The sequence below is a fragment of the Podarcis erhardii genome, assembly GCF_964252035.2.
Source record: "Podarcis erhardii genome assembly, chromosome: 7".
In the NCBI taxonomy this organism is placed as follows: domain Eukaryota; kingdom Metazoa; phylum Chordata; class Lepidosauria; order Squamata; family Lacertidae; genus Podarcis; species Podarcis erhardii.
Window position 1 is genome coordinate 11,466,605 of NC_138511.1, and position 27,762 is coordinate 11,494,366.

The 27,762-nt window shown below is 41.8% G+C and overlaps 1 protein-coding gene across 4 annotated transcripts in view; it reads right to left on the bottom strand.

The window, feature by feature from the left end:
* Positions 1–27,762, bottom strand: part of SPEN (spen family transcriptional repressor) — a 68,076-nt gene that overhangs the window by 24,399 nt on the left and 15,915 nt on the right. For all 4 annotated transcript variants that reach the window (XM_081870647.1, XM_081870645.1, XM_081870644.1 and 1 more), the window contains exons 2-3: positions 25,950–26,270; positions 22,308–22,784 (exon numbers count right to left, since the gene is read on the bottom strand). In XM_081870647.1, coding sequence (XP_081726773.1) covers positions 22,308–22,784; positions 25,950–26,270 — 798 coding nt within the window. The remainder of the gene's footprint in view (positions 1–22,307; positions 22,785–25,949; positions 26,271–27,762) is intronic.

Here is a 27,762-nt window from a genome sequence, read left to right on the forward strand (position 1 = left end):
CAATTTCACTGGCATATTGGGTGCCTTGGAACGTACCGTATTTTTCACTCTATAGGACGCACCCGACCATAGGACGCACCTTGTTTTAGAGGGGGAGAACAGGAAAAAAAAATCTCCCCCTCTCTGCTCAGCGCCCCTTCAGCGAAGCGGCAAGAGAAACGGAGCCCCTTCTCCTCCCACTTCGCTGAAGGGGCACTGCACAGAGAGGGAAAACTGTGCAGCACCTCTCCAGCAAAGCGAAGCCTGGAGAGCAAGAAGGATTGGTGTGCACCAACCCCTCTCGCTCTCCAGGCTTCAGTGAAGGCAACCCGAAGCCTCCGGAGCACAGTGGGAACTCCTGCTGTGCTCCGGAGGCTTCAGGTTCCTTTTGCTGAAGCCAGGAGAGTCTTGCTCTCCCGGCTTCAGCAAAAGGAACCTGAAGCCTCCGGAGCGCAGCGGGAACTCGCGCTGCGCTCCGAAGGCTTCAGGCGGCTATCCCTGAAGCCTGGAGAACGAGAGGGGCCGGTGCGCACCGACCCCTCTCGCTCTCCAGGCTTCAGCAAAAGCAACGCATAGCCTCCGGAGCACGGAGGGAGCACTCCCTCTGCGCTTTGGAGGCTTCGCGTTGCTTTCGCTGAAGCCAAGGAGCCTGCATTCGCTCCATAGGATGCACACACATTTCCCCTTAATTTTTGGAGGGGAAAAGTGCGTCCTATAGAGCAAAAAATACGGTAACTCCCACATCATATCTGCTTACAGACAAGCTCATAATTAGGAAATTAATGTTCTGCTTTTTCTGTACATATACAAGGACACAAGGCAAAATGACTCGCCTGAAGAAAAGGGTCACAAACCAACACAAAGTTAGTTGGGAACTAAATGTCCAGAGCTGTCAGAAGACTGTTACCAAACAAAAGTAATGGTTCTCAATAAATTGGTCACGGGGGCACGGAATAAGTCGCACACCCTTTTGGGCGTAAGCTTAAAGCCCCAATCATGTGAAAAGGAAAAGGAAGCAGATGATAAACAAAGATCTTCACAAAACCAAGGGACTCTACTTGTCTTGGAAAAACTCCCTCCTCACAGCGTGAACTAGCTTGCTCACTCCCTGATGCTAACTGCAAATCATGGTGACACCTTGACAATGATTGGCTGATTGGTGCAATGGCTAGGACAGTTCAGAGCAGCTCACGGTCCACCTTCCATGAGGAAAAGGGTGTTGGTTAGTTGGGATTAAACACTGCAGCGTTATGGTTGAAAATTTTGATGGCCCTGAGAGCAGGTAGAGAAGCTAATGGACAGGGAGCCCTGAGGAAAAGAAAGCTATATGAAGGTGCACAGTGGGGAAACAAACATTTAACAATTGCATTTTTAAAATGCCAGTTTAGATGTATGTGTTCGTTTTGTTTTTTCATTAAAATATTGTAAGTCGCTTTGAGTTCCCATGGCAAAAAAGTGACTAGTACATTTAATAAGTAAAGAGGAGGAGGAAGAACCTGAAGGTAGAGTAGGAGAGGGGGAATTAAGGCATAAAAGGGCAACAAGGAGAAATTTAATCCCAGGAGGAATTTCACAGTGCTTAAGACAAGTAGAATTTTATTTGGGAGGTGGAAGAAAAACTAGGGAGAATGATCTAGAACATTGGTTTCCAAACTTCCCACCCACAGTCGACTTGAAAACTGCTGAGCATCATGGTGGACCACTTAATGGTTTTTCTGCCTGTTGTTTAGGAACTGTAACACACTGTGCATTACAATTTTATGGAATTCAAACTGTAATACAATAAAATACAAAATATAAGAAACAAAACAAGCAAGAGAAATATAATTAAAATCAGTATGGGTATTTAATGTGATGGATGTGCCGTCTCATGTCTTCAGCCACAGATCATGGCATGGATCACCTGAATGAAGTGTGAATGGTCTGTGGACTGCAGTTTGGTAACCCCTGATCTAGAAACATGGTAAAGAAAAGAGAGGGAACAAAGTAGACAGTGGCCTGAGGAAGTAATGGGTGGTAGGGACATGGGAGTTTGAAAGGGAGGGTTAGAGACAGGAGGGTCTGGGTACTTTACACAGGAATAATGGGAGCAGCCAAGGGGGTATAGGGTTGCTTTGCCTATACAGAGACATTTCATCAGTTATGACCTCTGCTATCACTGCAGCACTGTGAGCCTGGCAAGCAGAGGGACAGCGACACAAAGACTAAGAAGCAGCGGAGATGGTATGGCTGAATTCCACACTGATTTTAAATTACTAGCCAAGTTTCGGTTCAGGTGCCCTGTTAACAGATTCTGCTAAGCACAATTCTTTGGTAGTACAGCTCAACATAAAACTGGGTTGGGTTACCTATCAATGGCATGAAAATTATGGTTTTATGTACAAAAGGATGGCATCTGGCGATTCGATTCATTAATGAGATTATTGTCTTGCGAGAAAGGAATGTCCTGGAAGATCCCGTTCCTTTCCAATGGATGACTCATTTCAAGAGTAAGGTGTATAGCCAGCACTCTGGTAGCATCACTGAACCATGATCACGTCTCTGCCAAAGGCAGGGAGTTCAGGTTGAATGCCTCAGGCATAATGGAATGAGGCCAATAAACCAGCTTCAGTTAGGAAGTAGAATGCAAAATTGCACATATTCCAAGGGTCCAGACCCTCATTCACCTTACATTTAGTGTTCAAAAGACGCTGTTGTGCGCCAGCCAACCAGCCGATCTGTAGAGATGCCTTGTCGATGTTTTCTTCTGGATTGCTTTATTTATGGCTTTAATGTGTTGTAACCCACTTTGAGATTTTTTCTTTGAAATACAAAGTGGTATAGAAGTGAAATTAACAACAACAAATTCCATTCAGGAAAAGAAATGCAACTAGACATTCCTTTGTGGCAACTGTAACCCAGGTTTAAGGTGCCATTATTTGGTGATTAGCTTATATATCTGAGTTTCTAACAGTTCCTTAAGCTTAAGCAGTTCCTTAAGCTTTTTGAAATTGGCCTCCTTAAAGTCCAGTGCATGTCCAACTACACTCAGTTTTCCCTTGCCTGTGTACAGTGGTACCTCTGGTTACATACTTAATTTGTTCCGGAGGTCCGTTCGTAACCTGAAACTGTTCTTAACCTGAAGCACCACTTTAGCTAATGGGGCCTCCTGCTGCTGCTGCCACGCCGCCGCTGCGCGATTTCTGTTCTCATCCTGAAGCAAAGTTCTTAACCCGAGGTACTATTTCTGGGTTAGCGGAGTCTGTAACCTGAAGTGTACGTAACCCGAGGTACCACTGTATAATGAAACCCAGGAGGATATAATCACTTCTTCCCAAGGTTCCCTGTACTTTCACTTCTTTCCTTCCTGTTGGTGAGCACCAGGTCAAAGAGAGATGACCTGCTTCTGTGAAACAAAATTGTCAGCGAGGCAACTGAGGAAGTTGTTGGACCTTTCATTCTTGGCAGAGTATGAGTTCCAATAGATATTGGAGTAATTGAAGTCTGTCATGACTACTATATCACTCTCCTTTTTGAATGTTTGGTAATCTGCTCTCGGAAGGAATCATCTAAGTCCTCAATCTGGCTTGGAGGTCTATAAGCAGACACCCACAATAAGGTCACTGCTGTTTTCCTCTCCTACAATTTTTACCCATATACTTCCAATCTGCCTTCAATGCTCCAGGTCATGGATTTCTTCACAAGCATGCACATCCTTTATATATGATGCTACTCCTGCTCCTTTCCTGTTCGTTCTTTTTTGTTTGAGTTGTACCCCCAATTTCTACATTCCAGTCATGAGCATAGCTGTCAACGTTTCCCTTTTTTTAAAGGGAAATTCCCTTATTCCGAATAGCATTCCTCACAAGAAAAGGGAAAAGTTGACAGCTATGGTCATGAGACTCATTTCACCAGCTTTCAGTATTAGGGCATGTTTGCCATCCTGTATTAAGAGTTCAAGTTTTTCTTGCTTGTTTTCCATACTCCAGGGAAATAATGTAGAGACAACTGAAACCAGGAGTCATTCATCCTCACACTGCTGCCTCTGTCTCCCTCCATTGGGAGTCACCACACATCTCTCCTCTGGGGACTGCAGGAATCGTTCTGTACACTATCTTCCACTTGGTGTGTTCTGAGGCCTGTAACCACTGTACTTGCTCCTCTGGCCAGGAACTGGTGTCTGAGGTGAGGACATGGAACTGATTTTGTAATTCCAGAGACACAGCTTGGCTCCTGACAGTCCTGCTTTTTCCGTGTCACGCTCCAATCTCCTGCATCATTTCCCCTCCTACCACTAGATGGCAATGCTCCTCTGTTCTCACTGTGTGTATTTTGAATTTAAAAATCACCTGCCACGGGCAGCTTTTCTCTTGCCAGATTTTCCCCTTCCGCCATAAACTGCTTAGGATTTGTTACTCAGGATTTCAAAATACAATGGATAAATTAAACTCTTGAACACCATACTTTCTGGCTGCTCAAACATATTTGTTCCACCGACTGTTTTGATCCTGCAAATCTGCTCTGGCTGCTGGAAAGGATCAGAGGGTTGGGAAGTGTTCTAGCGGGGGGAATCTCTCAAAGTAGGGTTGTCATACATCTGGATTTTCCTGGACATGTCTGGGATTCCAATGCCAGAATTAGTGTCCGGGGGGAATTTCAGACAATCACTTAAATGTCTGGATTTTTTTAAATTTCTCCCCAAAAGGCTTAACAATGCCCCCCCCCCAAAAAAGCTTATCTCAAGGGGACTTCTTACCCTCCCACTACTCTACTTTTCTGGTTCTTTTTTTTTATTCTGTTGTTTGGGTTTGAGTTTTAGTTTATTGTATTACTTTGTGGTTTAATCTTGTAAACCTTCATGATAGTGGAAAACAATTTCCTGGTAGCCATGCAACACATAGCAAGAGAAGTACACAAAAAAACATAGATGGTGAGCATCTTGTGATGAGGATGGCTTCTTCTATGAGACATACATGTACCACCAGAAACAGTTTTTTTCTACAGCATTAACTTCTTTTCAAGCTGCAGTCAGATTCAGTTAGATCGATGGACATTATCATTTCTTTTAATTGTGTCACAGTCCTAAAAATACAGATATCGCTTTGTCCTGGGCCAGACATCATCTAGATTTGATTATCTAGGTACAGTTCTCAGACTTGGATCATTTTTTTCCTAACAGAAATTTGTTCAGACATTGTTTTGTTATCAGAGCTTAAGGGAGAGCCCCAATTTATAAACCAATTACATATTATTTTGATTAAATTTTGAAGCACGGTGCCCTTTTCCAGTAGGAATAACTGGAGAGGGTTCCTTAGCCTGGTGCTTTCAGTGGGGGTTGCCAGCGTGTTCTGTAACAGGCTGCAGTGTCTTCTAGCTTCTCTTTTCAGGGAACAGAGAACAGCAGCAAAAGCAGCCTCTGTTGTGAAATCAGTTTGGAGAAATGTTCATAGTCTGGCTCCTCAAAACAGCGTGTGTGCACGAGAAAGACACACACACAGAGAGAGAGAGAGAGAGAGAGGAGGCAGGTTGTGAGAGGCTTGCAGGCATCCTATTACGCTGAATTATTTGCAGAATCTTTCATCTTCTTTGCTGTCACAGGATGAAAATAATGAACTACTGCATGTCAACACACACCCCTTGCACAATGCTAAGCTGTGCCTTATTTGCTACCCGAATAGAATGCCTAGTAAATATTTATGAGAAAAAAGATCTAAAAATTGTGTGAGATTGGTGTGGAAGAGTACAGTATGTAGAATCTGGGAATTTACCGTCAGTATGGAATCTGATTCCTTGTGTAATTGGAAGCCTTCCTGGAAGTGCCCTTTTAGAGGGTAGCCCTATGTCCTTGCAGGAGCATGAAGGCAGCTAATGATTCAGATTTGTTCAGTTAATTCTCAGTCAGTTGGCAAAATGCTCCCTATCAGTTAACACGAGAGTGCCAAAGACATTTATCTTAAAGATGAGAGTGTTTCTCTGCAGCCATTTTTCATTCCTTTTCACCGATTACACATACAAAATTACAAAGCTACTTTTCTTATTCTAACTCTCAGCAAACAATACTGTGTAAATATAAAATACAGAACTCTTATTCCAGCTGATTATCATTCAGTCCTGCCTACTCTGGGCCCAAAACCAGGTAAACAGACCCTGTTTGATTAGATCTTCTCAGTGTTAGAAACCAGATATATAAACTAATTGCCAAATGTCGTCTTAAATCTAGGTTACAGTCACCACAACAGTATGCCTAGGCGCCATTTCCCACCACCGCCCCACATGAAACTTCTTCTTGTTGTTGTTAATTTCATTTAAATTCTGCTCAATGTTTTAAAGAAACAATCTCAAAGCAGTTTGCAAACACATTAAAACGTCAAATCAAGCAATCCAGAATAAAACAAATTCAAGCTTCAAGGGAAATATTTCAGATCCTTCTCTAAGTCACATATTGCTTTCCCCATATTTATTTACCTACTTAATTTATATCGCTGCCCCATAGCAGAAGTATTCTAGAAAGCCTGTGTGATGTAGTGGTTAGATTAGGACATGGGCGATCAGGGTTCAAACCCCCACACTCAGTCATGAAGCTCCCTGGGTGACCTTGGGCCAGTCAAAGCCTCTTAACTACCTCACAGGGTCGTTAATCCCTACAACTGAGGAGGGGAGTGAACCATGAAAGGTGGGATATAAATGCAGTACATAAGCTCTTTTGCTTATCTCCTTAAGAAAGTTATGGCTATTTGACAGTGGAATGGCCTCCACTGGAAGGTGGTGGACACTCCTTCATTGGAGGTTGAATGGCCATCTGTCATGGATGCTTTAGTTGAGATTCCTGCATGGAAGGGGTATGAGCTAGGGACCCCTCGGGGTGCCTTCTAATAAAATTCTATGATTCTAAGCACTGTGAGCTGGTGATTACAGGTCAAGTATCCTTACATTCACTTATCACATTACTGCTTCCCACTGTTTTTTGCCTGAGATGTCTCACCCCACCAACATGTCCACTCTGGTGTGCAAGTCAAGAGTCATTTCCAGAAGAACTCGAGGATTACGTACCACAGTAACAAAGAATATGGGCACTGCCAAATGCAGGCTCTTTCCAAGCATGGGAAAGTATCATTACTTAATAAAAAACATGAATTTATACCCAGTTCACCTCTCTGACCCAAATGATACAAAGAACCAGACCTTTCTCAAAGGTCTGTAACCCCCTGCCTTTCACGGTAACCTGCCCCTTTTTAAAAGAAAAAAGAAAAACTATACTTGCTTAGTTTCAGCATTTGGTTCTCTCAGTCCATTAACACATTGACTTCACGGGGAAAACTGCTTTCAAACTAAGGGGACCTACAAAAGCATTATGGGATATGGCACGGGATGGGGAGGCTTGTCTCATGGGCTAATTGAAGACCAGTGTGGTGTGGCTGGCAGGTGTCCAATGTATTCATGTTAAACCCTGGTCTTCAGTTCCATTCAAACATGATCTTGGCGGCCTTGGGCTAGTAATTGCTGTAACTAACCTACCTCAGAAGATTGCTGTTAGAAATAACAGCATATGTGCCCCATATCTCTATTTCCAGACCCTCCTACAGGTCAATCACAAAAAACCCCACCTCAAATATCCATCCAACTTGGGTTTGCCTAAAGTAGCACTTCGGATCTGTGGGTCAGGGACTAATTATTCCAGGCCTCCAGGCAACCAACCAAGGAAACTTTTAAAAACTTAAAACTGATCTCTCCCCCAACCCTGCAACACGCCTCCCCAGGCTGCCCCGGCCTGGTCCACAAACAACCAACACCAGCAAGTGTCCTAGGAATTCAGGATTTATCCTCCAATATTGTCTTCTCACTCTCAGCAATATGTGAAGTGAGCCTAATGATTTGCTGCTACCAAAACTTGAGCTGATAGAACCTTCCATATGTTCACTTTGTGCCATGGACTGCACTTTTTCAGGCTAGGTGACACACAAAAAACAGAGTTAAAGCTGCTGAAGAGTTAAGTTAGCTTTACCTCCTTGGTCAAACACCTCTGTTTAGCAACATCTGCAAAACTAAAGCATTACCGTCTTGGAGTACAAGTCAATTAACTCAAACAGCCTCTGAACCTAATAGCTTAGTAAACATGCCAAGAGCACAGGTACCTGAGGTGACCTAATTTTCTATTAGTGCTGATCTATTAGTGTTGAAAAGGAAAGTGCGAAGATGCTCTCTAGGAAGTTCAGATGTAAAAATAAGGCAGAACTGAGAATAAAACACTCACTTAAACACATGACACATTAAAAGCAACTGTGCTTGCAGGCAAGAGAACACTTTTAAAAACTGCAAACTGAGCTGCAGAGGAAAGCACTCCACAAAGCACACCACAATCCACATTTTTAATACCACCACACTTTATAACAGCAGGTTAATCAGTTAACTAAATTGGGGGGGGGGGACACAGAGGGAAGCATGGAATGGAAACAGTCACTCCCAAGTCAAGACCAACCAAGCCACAGAGCTTGTTTGGGATTGGGGTGGGGAACCATCTGTAGACCCCCACATTTGTGCAGTCAACCTTTCCGCAACACCCTGGGGTCCATACAAGGTGCCAAACATGCAGTATGAAGATTAGATGCATTCTTTCATTCATTCCATAAATTTTAGATACTTGATTTTGGGGGCGGATGGCAGACCTCAAAGTGGTACGCGAACCAAACAGTGTGTTTTCCCCAAGCTGACATACCAGATGGGATTCCTAAGCCTCTCACTTTTCATTTTCAAGTAAAGCAAACTATTAGGCTTGAACTGCAGAGAGGAACTGAGAGAATATTCTATGTTCTGTGGAAGGTTCAAGTTGAGGCCTGGATGGGGGGTGGCTGACAGTGTACGGGAGAGGGAAGAGAAGTTTCCATGCTCCATATCCTCCCTTCACAGTCTTTTCCAGGGCTCCTGTCTCTTATCAATCTTATCCTTGGACGTAACCAAAAAGCCGTAACTAGAAATCAAAAGATAAACTGAACTACTGCACTATCAGCCAAGTAATCTGCAGAAGGATCATAGGCACGAATGCAAATCTACATAATGTGCAGAACTGATTTTACACATTTCTTTAAGACAGAACTTAAGATTTCTTTCTGGCATAGAGCACTAACACAGCTCTAAACTCGGTGTATCATTTTCAATTCAGTTTTCATCAGGAGAGACAGCAAAATTTCCCTGTAATCCCTTAAACTCTAGAAATTCAAGCCGTTCCAAACCCCAAACAGGTTATTGGACTCTGATTCGCTCTTCATATACACTTACAGCTGGGGGGGGGGGGAGAGGACCAGTGACCTCAGAAGAATTTTATTTATGTGCCTTTCTAATGAAGTCTAATCTGATTAGCCGACACATTGTAAAAGAGCCAATCTCAAGTGATCCAATAATCAACGCTTGTTTTCAGACACACGTAGGCAGAAGTAATTACAACTAATTCCTACACACAAGTCCCATCCTTCTCCCAAAGCCTCCATACTTGTATAGGAGACAACATAGTAGAGTGAAGTGAAGCATGTGAGACTTTTGAAACAAGATCAGGATCGGCCTTGAGAATTCACTTGTTTCCTTGGCACGCTACTTAACCTGAGTTTCTCTACCTGTAGAATGGGGAAAACTAGTGACCTACCTCAGAGGGATACTGGAGAAAAGAATAAGGAAGCGTTAACATCCATCGAGTCTTTGAAACAGAGTGAAATGTAAATTCAGGAAACAAGCGTACAAGAGATACAATGGTCTGAAGATCCAACATATCCTTTCATCAAGGCAAACTAACTTTGTCCTCACACCTCTGACCTACATAAGACGGAGGAATCAGCTGGTGGCCATGTGTCACATCCTACTAGTTAATATTGTCATATGACCGTGTCGATAAACAACTACTGTAATTCCCCCCTAGCTAAAAATAGGCCAGTGCTCAGGCAGAGTCCAGAGATTCTTAGTCAGGTGAGCACAACACACCGGTTTCTTAATTTACATACTGATTAGAAGGTGACAGTAAAGGACTGGTTAAGCATGTTAATGACCTCCAAATTTTGGACTTGTGTCTAATAAGCAGAATTTGGAACACATCCTACAGGTAAACACATGTGCCTTAATTTGAAATGGGTGGTGAAATACATTTAAGTGTGTTATTTCACCTGGTATTCTTGTACACAATGACCTTAAAAGAAATATTCAAAATGCTTCCAGTACCCAGATACGAGGTCTTAGGACTATTATTATTTCAAAAACTCTAGTAGTATTGATTTACATAAGGTGCAACACCAAGCCGTGGGGGATGGGAATTACATATGATAATATATCTGGAGTGGGTTGGCAGGGGTTTTAGCAGTTCGCGCTAAAATGTAGAGATGATTTTTAAAAAATAAACAAACCTGTCCCACTCTTTAAAAACAGAGGATATATGTGTTTTCTGAGTCACTTTATGTTTATACATGATTTGAAGTGTTATAGTAGCTGCGAGCATGTTTTAAGCTGGAAATCTCATGCTCATCTCTCACCTCTGCCATGCACTAACTGCGGGGCCTCAGCAAGCCACTCTGATTCAACCATAGTCTGAGCCTGCCATCTCTAATAGAGGGGGAACCTACAGTCCTTTTTGTCAGCCCACTGGCTCATCTAGATGTGTTGAACCAAAGCTGAGATGTTCTGGGAGCTCTGCAAACACCATCTGGATAGTCAAGTTAACTCTACAATTACTTTAACTGGTAGTTGTTGCAAGAATGAGCTGATATATAATCATATTTGCTTGCTTTGATGCTATGCTTATCTCTGGGCCCTGGGGTGCTGGGCTCTTGGCCCAGAGGGAAGCTATCTTTAAGCCTTGGATATTTGCCATCTATGCCCTCATAGGTCAGGTGGATTGATGGGAGGTTCTGGTCAAACTTACTTATGTTGTTGTTTGTATAAGTAATGCTTACATTATACAAATTAGCACCTTGTGGACAAATCACAGTAACCTCTCACTGTTGTGGTGTCCGGTCCCAGGTCTGTAAAGCCACTGAGGCTTTGTAAGCTGCATTGTAAGTTTACACCAGAGGTCGGCAACCTAAGCCCCATGGGCCGGAAGTGGCCCATGAGGGTCACTTAACCGGCCTATGAGCCACCCCCGAACCGAGCTGCCCGTTCGGTGAGTCCCCGCACGCTGCACTAAACTGGCACAGCACGGTGCGGTGACTCTCTTCCCTGGCTCCGAAAATCACGTCTGCGCGTGTCTGCGGTGGCAGAAATCACTTCTGTGCATGCCCAGATGCCGGAAATCGCTTCTGCGCAGGCGCGATTTCGGGCGCCTGGGTATGCGCAGAAGCGATTTCCGGCGCTGTGGACATGCGCAGGCGCAATTTCCAACTGCACCAGTTCAGCCCACAGAGGATCTCCGCGGGTGTGATCCGGCCCATGCCCAGTAAGCCTTGCTGACCCCTGGTTTGCACCTTTCTTTAATAAAGCACTAGAAATGGCCACTCTGGCGTTTTTGACATCCTTGTTTGGTATCCCTGCATCAAACCACTCAACTCAGGCTCTCTTTTGGGCCTGCAATTCAGAACACTCAGCAAGTATGGCTTACTCTGACTAGACCAGCTCTCCTGGAATCTTTCCAGTTCAGCTGCCCAATAAGCTTTCAGCTGAATATGATATCAGCTCTCCCAAGATTTCAGACAGAGATTTCCCATTCCCCGAATCCTTTTGGTAGAGATGTCAGGTATTAAATCTAGAACTGTGAACATGCAAAACATAATGCTCCACTGCTAATTAGCCATGAAAGCTTGAAATTCGGATCTCTTGGCAACATCCTTTCTATTTATGACAAGTAGTGCTAAATTCACACCAATATCTGGAACTGAGTTCATCCACAGTCTAATTCCCCAACTGGGAACGTGAGTAACCAAAGCAGCCCAAGGTTATGGTCAAACTTTCCAAGAACTTCTGAGAATTGTCTTTCTTCAGCCAGCATAGCAGAAAAGAAACATTCCCAACCCTTAGGCCTGTTTTTGAAAACCTGGTGTGAAAACTGAGCAGGTTCAGACAGTATGTCCTTAGACGTTACTAGCCAGGCTCCCTACAAGTTTACAGAAAATTTTTCAACCTGATCACCTGAAGACAACATTTCCTCATGGGAATCATGTGAGCAGCTATTTACAAAACCCAGGTTCAGGTGTTCTGGCAATAAGCAGCAACAGTAGTGTTCTGGCACAACCGTTTTTTAGTCTACCAAGCTGCAAAAGTGCTTCTTCCAATACACTCATGGGCACCTTATGCACAAATAAAATTTCTAAATGCAAGTAGCAAGCATCCATGCAGAGAACAGCATCCTCCAGATATAGCTATGTGTAGATACATGGACAGCAAATGTCAATTACCATTTTGATCAGAGTTGTCCTTGAACAAGGTTTGGGGAAAGCACAGAAGATTGCCGCCCACACCTGCTGTTGCAAAAACAGCAGCAAAAGACCCAGCAAGAAATGATAGTCGTAAGAGCCAGACTGTCACACTATTTATGTATTTATTTAGTGTCTGTCAATGACATGCTAGGCTACGGGACTGGGTTATATTGCCCAAGACCAAACAGTACACTGTTCGTACCAACAGCTCCATTAATTATGAATCCTGAAATCTGGAACCCCCTCCAAACCGGCACCAAAATTTTGCAATCTTTTTGAAGCATGCTCAAAGGCATGCTCAAAGCATAGTAAGTGATACATCAACCCGGAGCTTGTCATTAACACCATTCAAAATACATCATTCTCCTCCTATTTACTCCAAACTGGTGCCAAGCGGCTGCAATTGTTTTGCAGTGCAAACCCTATGTTTTGCAGCACCTCAAAAAATGAGTAATTGGTACTCAAACCGGGGATCATAGGTATCACCCAAGAAACCAACACTGTCCAATTCACTCCAAACCACTATCAACATTTTGCAGCTGCTTTGCAGCATTTTGTAGGGCAAACCCTACACTTTGCAGTGCGTTCCCCCCGCCCAAAGTACAGTAAGTGATATATCTAACCAGGGCCCCTAGTTAACACCACTCAGAATCCAACATAGTCTTGATTTAATCCAAACTGGTGCCAAAGTTCAATCAGTTATTTACTCCAAACCTGTGCCATATTTTTGTAATTGTTTTCAGCATTTTGCAGTGCTCTTCTAGAAACTGACGAGAAACAAAAACATTTATACACACATTCAACATTCATGTAAACATATATACCAACATCAGCAGCAAATATCTACATACAAATACACATCTACATACACATGGTCAATTACTGAGAAAAGTATTTATTAGCTAAAGTTGTTATCACCAAGACCTGCAAGAATTCCAGAAGTATAATGTGTGAGAAGTAAATGAAAATAGACCAGACTGAGGAATGTGGGAGCTTTATATGCACAGATTCATTGTTTTAAAAGCTGTATGACACTATTTAGAAATTATAACATAGTGTAAAATTGAGTCTCCAAGAAGATAGCATGTTTCCTGGGAACATCCACTGAAAATGTTTACTGGCTCAGTTGCCAAAATATTTCTGTGTTCCAGTTTCATAAGGTTACAGAAAGCTTAGTGCCAAATTTGTATGTTTCTATACAGGTGTAAATCTGTATATGACAAACGATTTGCCTATTTTTACTGCATAATGACTTCTTGTTCCTTAGGTCATTGTATTCCTCCCACATGTCATAATGTCTCGGAGAATATGCTACATAATGCTCCACGACATTCAGGAGGATTGATTGGCTTCCTCGGAAACGCACAGCACCTCTAAGAACATGTCACACACAGCAAAAAGTGATGCACTCTCTTAAAATTGGGGGGGGGGAATCCATAGACAAAAATAAGTTCTATGGGATTAAAAAAAAATTATACAAAACTCTATAAATCTGAACCATTGGACTCCCAAATCTTCACAAATTTCCTAGAAGAAAAAAAATGAATCCAAAATTTAATAAGACTCTTAGCAGAAATCCAAAACAGAAAAACAAAACAGAAAAATCTCACATTTTCTTCTGAAATTGTTTCTTGACATACAGAATAGAGGCCAAATAAATTCCTGAAACTTGGCATATCTCGTTTATCACAGTCATACCCAAACCACAGAAAGAACTTGATCAAGTTGAATTATATAAACCTATTTCATTGATTAATGTGGATGTTAAATTATTTACAGGCATAATGGTCAGTGGACTTTCAAAAATTTCACCCAACTATGTCCACCATCACCAAGTCAGATTCTTAAACCTTTCTCTATTAGAAGGATTCAATGCAATTTTTTTAGAGTTAATCACATCCAGAACCTACTGTTTTCTTGATGCTGGGTGCAGTAAAGGGATTTAATGGTTTAAACTGGCAATATATCTTTACAATTCAATGTTCCTTTGGTATTAGTGCATTCTGGGTTGATAAGCTTTATAATTTATACTATGAGTCACTGGTCCATGTTTTGGTGAATGGGGAACTCTCTTTGACATTCCCCATTGGTCGGGGCACAAAGCAGGGCTGCCCACTGTCTGTCCTGCTTTTTACCTTGGTCAAATCTGCTATTAACCACTTTCTAAAATCAGATTTTACCATTTGGAAGTAATGGAGACTGAACTTCTACCTTCTGATTCCCTCTTTAGTCCCAATAACTCAACACTTCCTTTCACAAAGCAGCCAAATCAGGCTGATTTCCTAGGTGGGAAACAGTGGGATTATATAAACTCAGAGAGTTCTACAGTAATCAAAAGCTCCTTACAGCTCCAGAATTATTATTTTCCATTGGGAGACAGATCATATGGCTGGTTGGAGGTACACCAGATTATACATTTTCTAAATCAATCAAATATAAAGACCCAAGCATTATGCAGCTTAAACAGTTTGGAGCAATTACTCAACTCAACCAACTCATCCACTGAGAAAGGTCATCTCCCAACTATATAAAATCCTCACACAACTGGCTACCCTTCCTCTCACTTCATTAAGGCTAAAACAGGGAAAGACTTTGGAGAAAAAATAGAGAAACAACTCTGGGAACAAATTTGGAATAAACTACCATTTGGATTAATCTCAATTAGAACTTGAGAAAATGCTGTAAAGATAGGCAAAGAAAAGGACCCCTGGACAATTAACTCCAGTTGAATTCAACTATGGGGTGCGGCGCTCATCTCCGCTTTCAGGGCGAGGGAGCCGGTGTTTGTCCACAGACAGCTTTTCCAGGTCATGTGGCCAGCATGACTAGACAGCTTCCGGTGCAATGGAACACCATGATGGAAGGCAGAGAACACAGAAATGCCATTTACCTTCCCACCGCAGCAGTATCTATTTATCTACTCACGCTGGTATGCTTTCAAACTGCTATGTTGGCAGGAGCTGGGACAAAGAGACAGGAGTTCACCCCATCACGCACATTCAAACTGCTGACCTTATGATCAGCAAGCTCAAGAGGCTCAGTGATTTAGACCACAGTGCCACCCATGTCTCCTAGTACACGTGCCTAGCAAGACTATAGAGAAGTGATCATAGCACATTCAACCTTTGCTGGCAGAAATGCAATTTACCTGGCTCTCTAGTATGTTGTGAACAGCCCTGAGATCTGCAGAGGAAGGGTAGTATGCAAGTGCAAAAATAAATTATTAACAACAACAACAACACACATGTGGTGGTTTTCCCAAAAATCATTCGCTTTTCAGGAAAGAAGTTTTTCAAACAAATAATCAAATGATGGGACAATTGCTACAACCAGACCCAAAATTAACCCTATTATCTTACATTTATCGGGGGCAGGGGGAAGACTCACACCTTTTATATGACATGGTGTCCTTTTATTAACTTTGTTAAGACAACAGAACATGGTTTCACCCTCCACTGACTCATGGAACCTTAAGGAGAGACACTTTCATTTGACTGCCTTGCTTAGACCGTCTAATACCACCATCAGCTCCTATTTTTCTTTCTTTTCTGTACAACTACTAAGCTCTAGTTTCCTTGTATGGGAATGTTTTGTTACTTGAGATTAAGAATCAATTTAAAAATCAGTTCTCATTGTCCTTCAACTCTGCCACACAGAGCATCAGAGGTTCTTCTGCTAGGATGTTTCCATGCAGTTCTTTGGTTGTATACAAACAGTGTGACTTTATCACTTCTAGCACATTGATCATACTCTGGCATGTGTGAATCACCTTCTCTTTGTCATCCTTCTCAGAAATTAGACGCAGTACATTATCTGTCTTTCCTAGGTATTGTTACTGTATTTGCTTTTCTGTTGAGCATTGTCTTGAATAACATGTGATTCTGGAAATGTTCAGAAATCCTCCCCCACTAGGTTCAGAAGCACATCAAGTAGTCACCTTTTCTTGAACCATTTCTTTCCTATCATCCTCAATGATCACAGATGTAGTTTGAGCTGCAGCAGCAAGCTTCCTGGTACTCTCTAATGACTGACTATGCCTGAAAATGAAGTCACCCAGATGCACAGGTAGAGTTGTATGTTTGAATTCTGTACACTTCAGGTCCTTGAAATAAGCCTGACTGGAAGCACTGCTGGCTGTAACACCACTATACCCATAGAATGGGACCATCACAGCTGTCCACAGTGGAATCAAATGCAAAACATTGTCTAGAAGCATTTGCTGGTTACTACTAGTTCCAGAACAACCTTTGTGGCGACAGTATTATTTTATTTCCTTCCCAACGGCACCTTTCTATGGAACCAAAAGACATACTTCACTGCATTCTTCTTACCTCGCTTAACTCACAATCTGCTGGCACGCCTATAACCTTGCCCTCTCCCTCAGTTTCGCTCATGGCAACAGTGATAATTTTATATGAGGTGTTTGACCTTAAGTAGCAATACTCCTTAGGTAGAAGTGACGAGTAAGGCGTTATGGTCCTCACAGAGTAGGCCATTTTGCCATCAGGTTAATAATGTGTGTTATGTCATTCCTGATGTAGTAATAGGGCAAATTTGGCAATCCCTTATTTTCAATCAAAATCTTAGTACACTCATTCAGGTACTTATTATTATTATTATTATTACTACTATTATTTTTACTGGGGGAGGAACAGCACCTAGGCATTCTGTTGTGGTGCTCATAACCTAGGTTTAAGGTGCCATTTGGCAATTGGCTTATATTTCGATTGGCATTTCTAACACTGTGTGCCTCGCCTTGCCTTTTAGAGAGGCTTTTGGTGAGGTGTTCAAGGGAAGATCAGTTGTGCAAGCTGCTTACCATTCACACAATCCAATATTATTAAATCACCAGTGTTCTCTCACTTGCTCTGGAGATCTAAAGCCAGAGTTTCAGCTGTGAAAACACTTTTCCAGTTCAAAACTGGTCGTACTGATATTCATAAGGTCAATCCTCTATTCAAATCCTGATAAGATGGAGAGTGTGTTTGAGTGGGGGAAGATATAGCCACACTTATTTTAATCTACAGACTGGATCCTGATCTTTCTTAATCTGGATTCTGTCAACGAGGGAGACAAAAACTTCACTACTCCTCAAACAGCAGATTACAACAGCGGTGTGATCTGAAATGTCTTGTTCAACTTACAAGTGGGAGTGGTGCCTTTCAAAGCCTCCTGTTGGCCATTGTCACTTTAAACATCTGCACTCCAATGTCAAACTAATTTTCTGTGCCTTTAAGTGTCATCACATCTGCCAATGCTGCACAAAAATAAGGCAACAGTATTGCCAGCTCCTGGGTACCAGACTTGCATTTGAGTCAGTATCCCAACCAAGAGAATTAGATGCTACAGATTTTGCCCGCCTTCTGACAGTTCAGTATTCTCATTCAACTCTATATCCTTCGTAAGAGTAAGGATACATTACAATAATTCTTGTAATGTATCTAACTTCCTAAGTAGAAACTCTACCATCACAGAACAGAAGAGATACTGGAAAACAAGAATTGTATCTCCCTTTCTAGTTCGATGCTATCAATACCATCACTACCACTTTGCAACTCTTTCTGCTAGCAACAAAAACAGTAACAATTTTATAGCAATTCTATCTGGGGTACACAACACACAAACTACACAATGATCAAATTAATCAGTTTTCTCGCATTAATTAACTCAAAAGTATCAGGAGTTGAGTGTCATACTATTCCCCCATCAGCCATGAAGTTCACTGGGCAACCTTGGGCCAGTCACTCCCCCTTCACAAATAAAATGAAGAGAATTATGTATGCAAACTTGAGCTTCATGGAGGAAAGGCGGGGCAAAAATAGGATAAATAAAACAAATAAATAAATGTGCTCAGCCAAACCTGAAAAAGAGAAAGTTGAAGATGACAACAGTGGGTGAGGGGTGGAGACCAGACAATATAAACAGGTCAATCAGGCAAAAATTTAACTCTCCACATTAAATAATATTTGGAGTGGGGGGGGGTCACATAAACAAGTTCTAAAGTTAGGCCTCCTAGCTCTGGTTGGGGGTTGTTTTTCAACAGCAAAATTCAAAACTGGAAGAAGAAAAAAAGGAAATAAATCTTCAGCCCTTTGCTGCAGAAAGGCAGCAGGGGCTAATAAAGACTGAACACAAAAGATGAATAAAGCACAGAAGGTGCAACAGTCAGCACTTCAAAAGATGCTGGGTCTTTAGCGTGTGCCTAATTAAAGGTTTTCTGCACTGCTGTGCGCCTCAGAGAGTACACATCCCAGGTTAAAGCAGTCACCCCTTCAAATCCAGGGATCAGCCCTTCCCTTCTAGGGATGGCCAGAGGTCCCTGTCTGTCACAGCGGCTGAGGAGTTGCTCTCTCCCACAACTTTCTGCTTTGTACAAACAAAACACCAGGCCGGCAGGACCTACATCTAACACAGCCTCTTGGGAGGTGGCACACGGCCAAATCCGACTGGATGATTCCAGTTCAGACTAGTTCTGGGAACACAAACAAGGAGGTCCTTGCACAGTCGACACTATTTGGACACAGCAGCTCCCACAGCATACAAGGCTGCTCCTCGCTTATCAGCTGTGGAGACCTGAGGCCTGGTATGCCCATATTTTTCTGGCCACCTTATCTGAGTGGAGGAAGGTGGGATACCAGTGTTTTTCTTTTAATTCGTTTCACTGTAATTATAATTTTTGCTACGCCACACTGGGAACTTGTTAAAGGGTGAGACAGAAATCAAATAAACTCCGCAAACATGGCTGATTTGCAAATGCACCTTGACTTAGACCTGTACAAATGAAAACAAAGCCTCAAGACGGAATTAATCAAGAAATGCTTTTGAATGCAATGCATCTGAATGAACAATGGTCTTGGGTCCCGTCCTCCTGAAGGATTTTAAGATGAGATCTTCCCACAGGAACGGAACATCCTAGCAAGCAGCCTTGAAAAGAAACCCTAAACACAGACACACAAATCAACATGCCTGATAGCTACACTCCACACTGCTGAACAGTAGGGGACAGCTTAAGGCAAGGAATGCTAACACCTCTGGAAGAGACTGAGCAGCTAAGGAGAGCCTTAAAGAGCAAGAGAAAGGCATATCTGACAGGGCAGCTTTTGAAATTACTACTCTAGAGAGAAGCTAACACAATCTGCAGTTTACAACCCTGCAACCGAAGCTAGCCAACAGGCGTTTAGTCATTCAGCTTCTGGCTTAAGAAAGTTCTCTTTGTCCTAAAAGAATTACATAAAAATATCATAACAACGTAATATGTAAAAATGAACAGGGCTCTTTCTCTTGAAGAACTGTGTGTATGCTTGGAGGGGTGGGGGCAGGGACATCCAATATTAAATTAAGAAAGGAAGGAAGAAACTAGTTATGTTCCTGAATGTTTGCACCATTAGCATGGGCATGACAGGCAACAGAAACAATTTAGATCTTTTATACAAGGCTAATCTCTCTCTCTCTCTTTCTCTCTCTCTCTCTCTCTCTCTCTCTCTCTCTCTCTCTCTCTCACACACACACACACACACACACACACACACACACACACGGTGGTCAGACCATGGTGGTCAGACCATAGCATACCGTTGCTGCTGAAGTTCTCCACTCAAACTGCTTCTCCACCAGCAAAACCACATGGAAAATGGCCTTTGTTGAGCCTAAGTTCTGAAGCAGTTTTCCCCAATTGTCCCCATGAACAGGAAGCACCTAACCCACCCACACTCCACTAAATACCATTTTAAGCAAGTGATTCATCCTTAGTTGGCAAATTCCAGAGCAGGAAAGAAAGGAGGGGGTGCCACAGGAGGGAATGGCCAGTATTATGTAATGCAATAAAGTTTGCCAATGTCTACTTTCACTCCAGGAGAGGAGGCTGGTAAGCAAGAGACAGCAACCAATCTCTCCAGCCAAGTCTCAGGAAACCTGAATGTTAAGTCATGGTGGTTTTTCTAGCACCTTTCACTACAGTAATTTTCATCTTCATGTTTCAGGATACATGCAAGTAATCAATTTTTAAAAATCCATGACAAGGGCAAGTTTCAACAAAGAAGACAAATTCTTTCTAAAGTTCATCTGGTTTAACCAAAGAGTCATAGTCCATTAATCACAGCAACTACATTAGAAAACACAAGAATTAATTCAAGTGGAATTCTTGAAACACATTCTAGATAAAAAGAAGCTCTGTGGTCTCTACAGTAACATTACTTGAAAGCTGGGCTTCACCACAAGTATGTGAGTTTCACAAGCCCAATGTGAAATAATCACTGTTTGAAATTCCCCAGACACTAGGCACGTTCTGCAACTGCTACGGGTCCAACTGCAGAGGTTGGCCTCTGACATCTCCATCTGACTGGCCCCTCCAGCTTTCTTAAGAAGGTGAGCAGAAGAACTTACAGACTTTATTGCATTTATATCCCACCTTTGAGTCCTCCTCCTCAGTTAATCTACCTCACAGGGTCATTGTAGGGGTTAGGAGGCTGTGAGTGGCCCAAGATCACCCAGTGAGCTTCATGACTGAATGGGGATTTGAACCCAGGTCCCAGTCAGACACTCTAACCAGTACTGGCTTCCTAGAATACTTCTGCTATGGGGCAGCTATATAAATTAAGCAGGTAAATAAATATAGGGAATATTTCCCTTGAAGCTTGCATTTATTTTATTCTGGGTTGTTTAATTTTCTGTTTTAATGTATTGTAAACTGCTTTGAGATTTTTTTTCTTTGAAATATAAAGCAGTATACAAATGAAATTAATAATAATAATAATAATAAATTCATTGCAAAAAAAATGGGGATTGTAACCTAGATTTAAGGTGCCATTTGGCAAATAGCTTATATATCTAATGCTGGAAATAATACATTCAACAACACCAATCAGTATTTCAGGCAAGTATGCCAGAGTCAAGTCTGCAAAACCGTGTACTAGTGGTCAAGCACTAACTAGAATAAGGAAGACAAAAATTAGTTTGATGAAACACTGAAAACACATTTCAGTTGGTGAGATTTTTATAGACACCAATAGAGGATAACATTGCAATGTTGGACCCTTCTTTTGCAAAGTCCTTTGCTGACTGGAGAAAATTAATTTTCAGAGCTACCAATTATTTACAAGCATCTATAGCACTTTTCCCAAGTACCTGTAATGAACATCTGGACATGGTTCACATAAAACACATAGGCAAATTATGGCTTTGCGAGGACAAGCAAGTGTGCCAGTACATACATGTGTGCCTCACCCTGTCCCATTCCACCCCCGTTCGGCCTTCTACCACGTCCAAAAGGACCCACGCATCAGCGACTGTTCATCAATTGGACATGCCTAAAATGGCTGTCGCCTGTACACACATACAATTTGACTGGGAAGGAAGATACAGTCCTTTAAAACCAGTTTCATATGACACACATTCTATTCCAAAATTTCTCTCATTCTCCCACAGCTCTTCATTGATAAATAGAAACAAAACAAAAAAATCCTTCTATCAAGTCATTGCTAAGCTTGAACAACATTATTTTGCCACAGTAATCCATTCAGCTACAGCCACAATTTAAAACCAACACTCCATTCATCTCTCAGGCGTCATTACTAAGAGAAGGTTATTCCTTTAAACTAACAAAATATGCTGGAAAAAACACATGCAGGCAGGAGGTGGGAGAAGAGAAAGCAAGGCAGACAATGACTGATAATTGGCACTGGATTTTAAATAGAAGTGGGAAAGCCGTATGAAACCAATCATATTAACTTTGTTCCATGAGGCACCATTTAAGTTGACACATTTTGAAATGTAGTACATATAAATGTCAACAACTTCATTCTTAAGCAGGGGCTCAAATGCTGAAAGCACAGGTCTTCAGGGGGCAGGGGAATAGAACAATAAGAAAAGGACACTGCAATATCCCATGGGTAATCCTTGGGAATTCATATCGGGGCCCAGGATGAAAACATGGCATTAATAAATAGGACAGGGGCGTTTACATACCTGTCACTGCTGGTACTGCTACTGCTGCTGATTGAATCACTGCTTGATGATCTGCTCCTAGAGCCGCTGCCACTAGGGGACCTGGTAGGTCTTGACGCTTGGCTCGCCAGCCTCTGAGGAGACTGGGTCCTAGACTGGGATGAATGTGGTGACCGGCTCCTGCTGTGCTGGTAATTCCGCTCTGGCCTCCGGCCTCGTACCTCCCGTGTGAGATCATCCCTGTAGATATCCCTGTGTACCACGCTGGGCAAAGTAAACTGCTCCCGGGCCCGAGGTTCGTAACGGGGGTCATGAGCATCAAAACGGCTCGGGCTGCGACTCCGAGAACTGTAATAGAGTCCATGTTGTAAAGTCCGCTCTCGAGGATCTCTATAGTAATCCTGATCATAATGTCTTGTCCGATCAAATCCTCCTGTCCCCCGATCATGGTGTCCATAGGCACTATGTTCATAAGCACGCTCCCTGTTATCTGAAGCCCTGCATTTAGGAGGGGGAAAATATTTATGTCAATCAGAGATGGAGGAGAAGGTCCCAACATCATGCAAACATTTAGTGTGGCACTTGTGATCTTCACAAGTAATATTAACAATAAAAGACTCTAAATGACTATAATGACTATTAAGCAAAACCAATGAGCTTGGTTCTTCCACACAACTCCTCAGTTACATCTAGGTATAGCACAGCTTGGCACTGATTCTGCTTCACTGATTAAACTGGGCTTTCATGACCAGAGTTCTGCATCACAGAACAAACTAATGATCTTCTGGCCCTGAATGATTTTCACATAGTTGTTTTTTTTAATCACCAATTTAAAATATAATTTTTCTAGGACCACAATGCTCTAGGATTTTAAATAATTACAACTATTTATGTTTTTCATTGCATGGGTATGCTGAAGATCTTTTGCTAAATGTTTGGCTGGCCATGAAAGCCCCTGTGAAAAGCATGAGTCCAGAAAAGGCAAGTTACTGTTAGCATTTTAGTTGCTAAGATTCCTTGGATATAATGTCAAAACAGCGAATGCTCAATACATTGATCCTATTAATTATCCAAGAGGTAGGTACTTTTAAGTGCCACAGACAATGTGGAGACAAAGCCATGCCCACAAAAGGTATTAAGTCCCCAAAGCAAGATTTCTGTTGATTTACTGGTAAGCTGTGGGTATTTTTGTAAGCAGCTTTGAATCAAAGAAAAGTGGGGTATTAATATTTAAAGAATAAAGCTAATTGCCACAGTTTCTATACTCCACATAAATAATCAGCAGTTTGCTCTACTATGTACTTCAGAGTTAATGAGAACACTGTGCCTGTGACTCAGTTCTATGGCCCAGAACACTGATGAGTATTTTCATAGGACAGTATTTCAAAACAGAAAGCAAAACGACCCAGAAGGCTTCCAATAGTTTAGTACTCTAATTTATTAAAAGTAAAAGGATGGCCAATCTTTAGCGGCATGGCTAATCAAGAAAAATGGTAATTCAACAGGAAATGTTTGTGGATTTAGTAATAAGCCAGAGCCTGAGTTAGTTGCAAAATTTAAAGCCCCATTTTAGGAAGAAGGGTTTTAAGCCATCTCCCTTTGTTCCAACAGTCTTCTTTGAAAACCAATTCACAGCTACTTCAGTTCTAGGCACTCAATCCTCTCCCACCTCCACCCCCACAGTTCCTCCTCTTCTGCTGGGTCCCAGGACAGATCTTCTCAAAAGCTTGAACTCTCTTGCATTTTTCTTTTGTTTAGTCTTAAGAGTGGATTAAAATCTTCCTTGATTATAAATTTCTCTCTCTTCCTACACATGCATCTCAAGCACAGGGCTAGTAATCCCTGAGATGAAGGTGCTTGATGAATCTTAAAGGCTTTCTTTTCTCTGAATTCCTGCCTCTTGAGCAATTCAGAGTTGTCTTAACAGAAATGCAAAGCAAAATTCCAAAATGCACAATATACATTTCCAATTATTTGCAGCTACATGCAAATAAGGCAGCAAACTGTTTCCAAATGTGTGCACGTGTGTGTGCATGTGTGTCTTCTTCCTTAAAAGAAGAAAAACAAGCAGCACTTTGCACCCTATGGAACATTATGCCAGTGAGAGCTGGTGTAATAAAGGAACAGAAGCAATACTCCTAGAGGGTTACTGGTATAGTAAAAGAGCTCCTTATCCATTAGAAGGACACAGAAGACAGACAAAAGAACTAGCAGAGCTGAAAATCTAATGACTACAGCAGTGCTGATTATCTATTAGTACTAATTACTACTGGAGTTAGTGGAAAGAGGGATTGACTTGGGTTAGGAGAGGAGCTAATATACACAGGGCAGGACATACCAACCTTTTCCAAGTGTGGAAACACGACCTATATTCCCAATTAAATCTAGGGAGAGAATTGTGAACATAACTTCCCCAATTTTGGCCCCTCTTATAGGGGTAATCCACCTTCTTAATGGGCAAGGGTGTCAAAATGATATTTTAGATGAGCGAGCAAGAAAAAAAATCTTAGTGACAAACAGGGAAAAAAATCCACTGGAAGCCAGTTGTCCCAGATTGACATGAGGACTCTGTAACCCCCAGACTTCATTCTTCAGGCAGCAAATCACGTCTAGGTATATCCAACAAAAGAGAGTGACTCCAGCTCTAAGTCTGAATCAAACAGTTGGTAGAAAATACACCAAGATATGAATAGATGAATGCCTCTCACTGCTGGCTAGCAGACATCCTCTGTCCATCTTTGTAAGCATCCAACAAAGTCAATTTTCTCTTTATGTATCCACAAGCTGATTATCAACAGAGTGTCTTTAAAGCTAAAGTGCCTTTTAACTGTACAGTGACAAGTGCGCTCTTAACAAGACTAGATAGTAATCCACTCCCCTGGGCCACTGGGATCTTGGCTGTGTACCATCCCACAAATTCGAGGTAGTAGCCATTATTCCAGCACCTTAACAGATGGCCTGTAATTTCCAAGATTTAGCAGTGTCCATCTCCTTCACTTTTGCCAATACCACGAGGAACAGTAATCCCAAGATATACGGAAGTGGTGTAGATCCAAAAGTGGAAACATCAAAAGCTGCCTTCTGCTGTCTTCACCATACCACAATGTATTCCCATGGCTAGAGGTTGTTTGTAGAATCCAAGACGATGAATGCATAACTTTTAAAAAGCCTACTAGAAATTTTTGGAATCAATCCAATTCTATACATAAACTATGCACACCAGAAAAACCCTGAAAAAACTAGCCATGAAGCTTCTCCAAGACTCTGTAGGTTCTACATTCTGTAGATACTCCATACTGGGTTTTGAGGCTTGCAGTAACGAAATAGCTCCATTTGATAATAAGGATACATCCGAGTAAAGCCTTAACGTTATCCAAGAATGAGATTGTTCTAGAAGTTCTAGAAGAATAGCTCCATAATCGAGGATGACCATCGGAAGTCTTCCGTCTTAGGACCAAGTATCCAACCAGCTGCAGGAAATATCCTCTACAGATCCACAAGATACCAGCCACTGGGGCGGGAATCACTTCCGTTTCCAAACCCAAAATAGGAAACGCAGATAAATCCCCAAATTTTAAATCCATCTGGGGGCCCTATACAGGAGTTTGTGTTTCTCACCACATCAAATACAAAATACCTGCCTAGTGAAACCTTGGAACTTACCCATCAAGTCTCCGCTCATAGCGTCCTTCCCGTGCATGAAGCGATGGTGGTGGGCCATACGTGGGCCCACCACCACCTCCTCTGAACCCAGAAACCTCTCTACTACGAGATGCTATGGAAACTGTATCATCCAATCCCCGAGCAGCACTAGGAATGGTTCCCGGTTCATTATAATCCGTCCGAAGGTCTCTATCTCCCATTTTGTTGACAGAGTTGTGTGCCTTCTGGGCACTCTTGATGTCCACAAAATCCACAAAGGCTGCCACGCCACCTTCTGACCCCCTTTTGGGGAGAATTTTGACACTTTCAACACGTCCATATCTAGGGGAGAAAGAAAGAAAAATAATATGTATTAAACGCTCACAAAGACAGAACATGTTGTCGAACCACATTTTAGTTGGCTGAAATTTCCAGCACTGAGGCTGTGATGCTAAGCATATTTATTCTGCAATCCATATGTGACTCCCCTCTATTTTATCTGTCCTTGTAAACAAAGGTTTCTGTTAGATTTGCTTTTGATTTTATTGTGTATTTAGTGTCTGTCGATGTTAGGGATGATGTCGCAACCACTGGCTCACACAATAAAAGTTTGACTTGCATATTTATTTTGAATTTATTCCTGTTAAACTTTCATTGCAGTAACTGTGCTTCACATCATGGCTTTAGTCCGTTAGAAACAAAGTTTCAAACAAACTGCTTTTTTACTCAGCTGCTCCTGTCCTTCCCATCGCACTTTATAAGTAAGTAAGTAAGTAAGTAAGTAAACAAACAAACAAACAAAGCTGTGATACAATATTCAGTTTTGAATACCCCTAAATATATTTTTATAAAATTATGCTTTATACTGAAAGAAAAAGTCTTTTACATAAAGGTTTGCAACAGCTCCAATATGCTTCAGTTCAATCAGCCTCAAAAGTACCATAACCAGATCAAAGGATTTATTGAATGTGTGTATTTCCAACTTGCTCACAGTTTAGTAATAATATTTATTATTTGCAAGGCACTGCTATACAATTTTAATAAATAGAACTAATAACCAAGTCCTGCCCATGGGCTTACTATCTAAACAATGCTGTAAATCGCAGCTTCAGCCAGGTTTGGAAGAATATTTGGGAATTCCTAGGAAAAACCAGATAAAACATTTCATATCCCTGGATATCAGCACCACAGTTTGCACACACCAGTCAACCAAGGAAGTTTCTGTGTTTTTTGCAACCCCAGTGAGCAGGGAATCTGTTTGATCACTAATATACAAACCCAATACACAAGATAGTGCTATTGAAATCAACAGACATGTCTGCTTTGAGTATGACTAATTTGATACAGCCCCTGGAAATATTTTTAATGTTCCCAAACTGGATAGACAAGATGGAAGTTCTGAAATAATCCAGTTTTAATAATCCACCTGTAAAGACCCTTTAACTGAACTCCCAGCTCCTTTGAACAAAATAAGTTATTCTGTAAGCATTACAGCTCCACAGATGTTCTATAAATGCTCCTTTTTAAAACAGAAAATAAGCTAACCTGGAGAAAGAGAACAAAACAGTGCTATCTCACTAGAGAAAGTGCAAGAACTACCAAGGTTGTCAGGCAACCTTCATGTATCTTTAATTACCCTTTAATTATAGCTGAGGAAAAGAACCAATTTTGACACACCTGACTCCATTTTCAAGAGTCTGAATTAGAAGTTTTAGGCCCAAGCAGTGAAAGAACAAGAGTCAAAAACCCAGAAACACAGTTACATGGACTAGCCACATGGCAAAAACAAGATCAGATTGCTTTAACAAAAGCAAAGACACAGGGACCACTGACA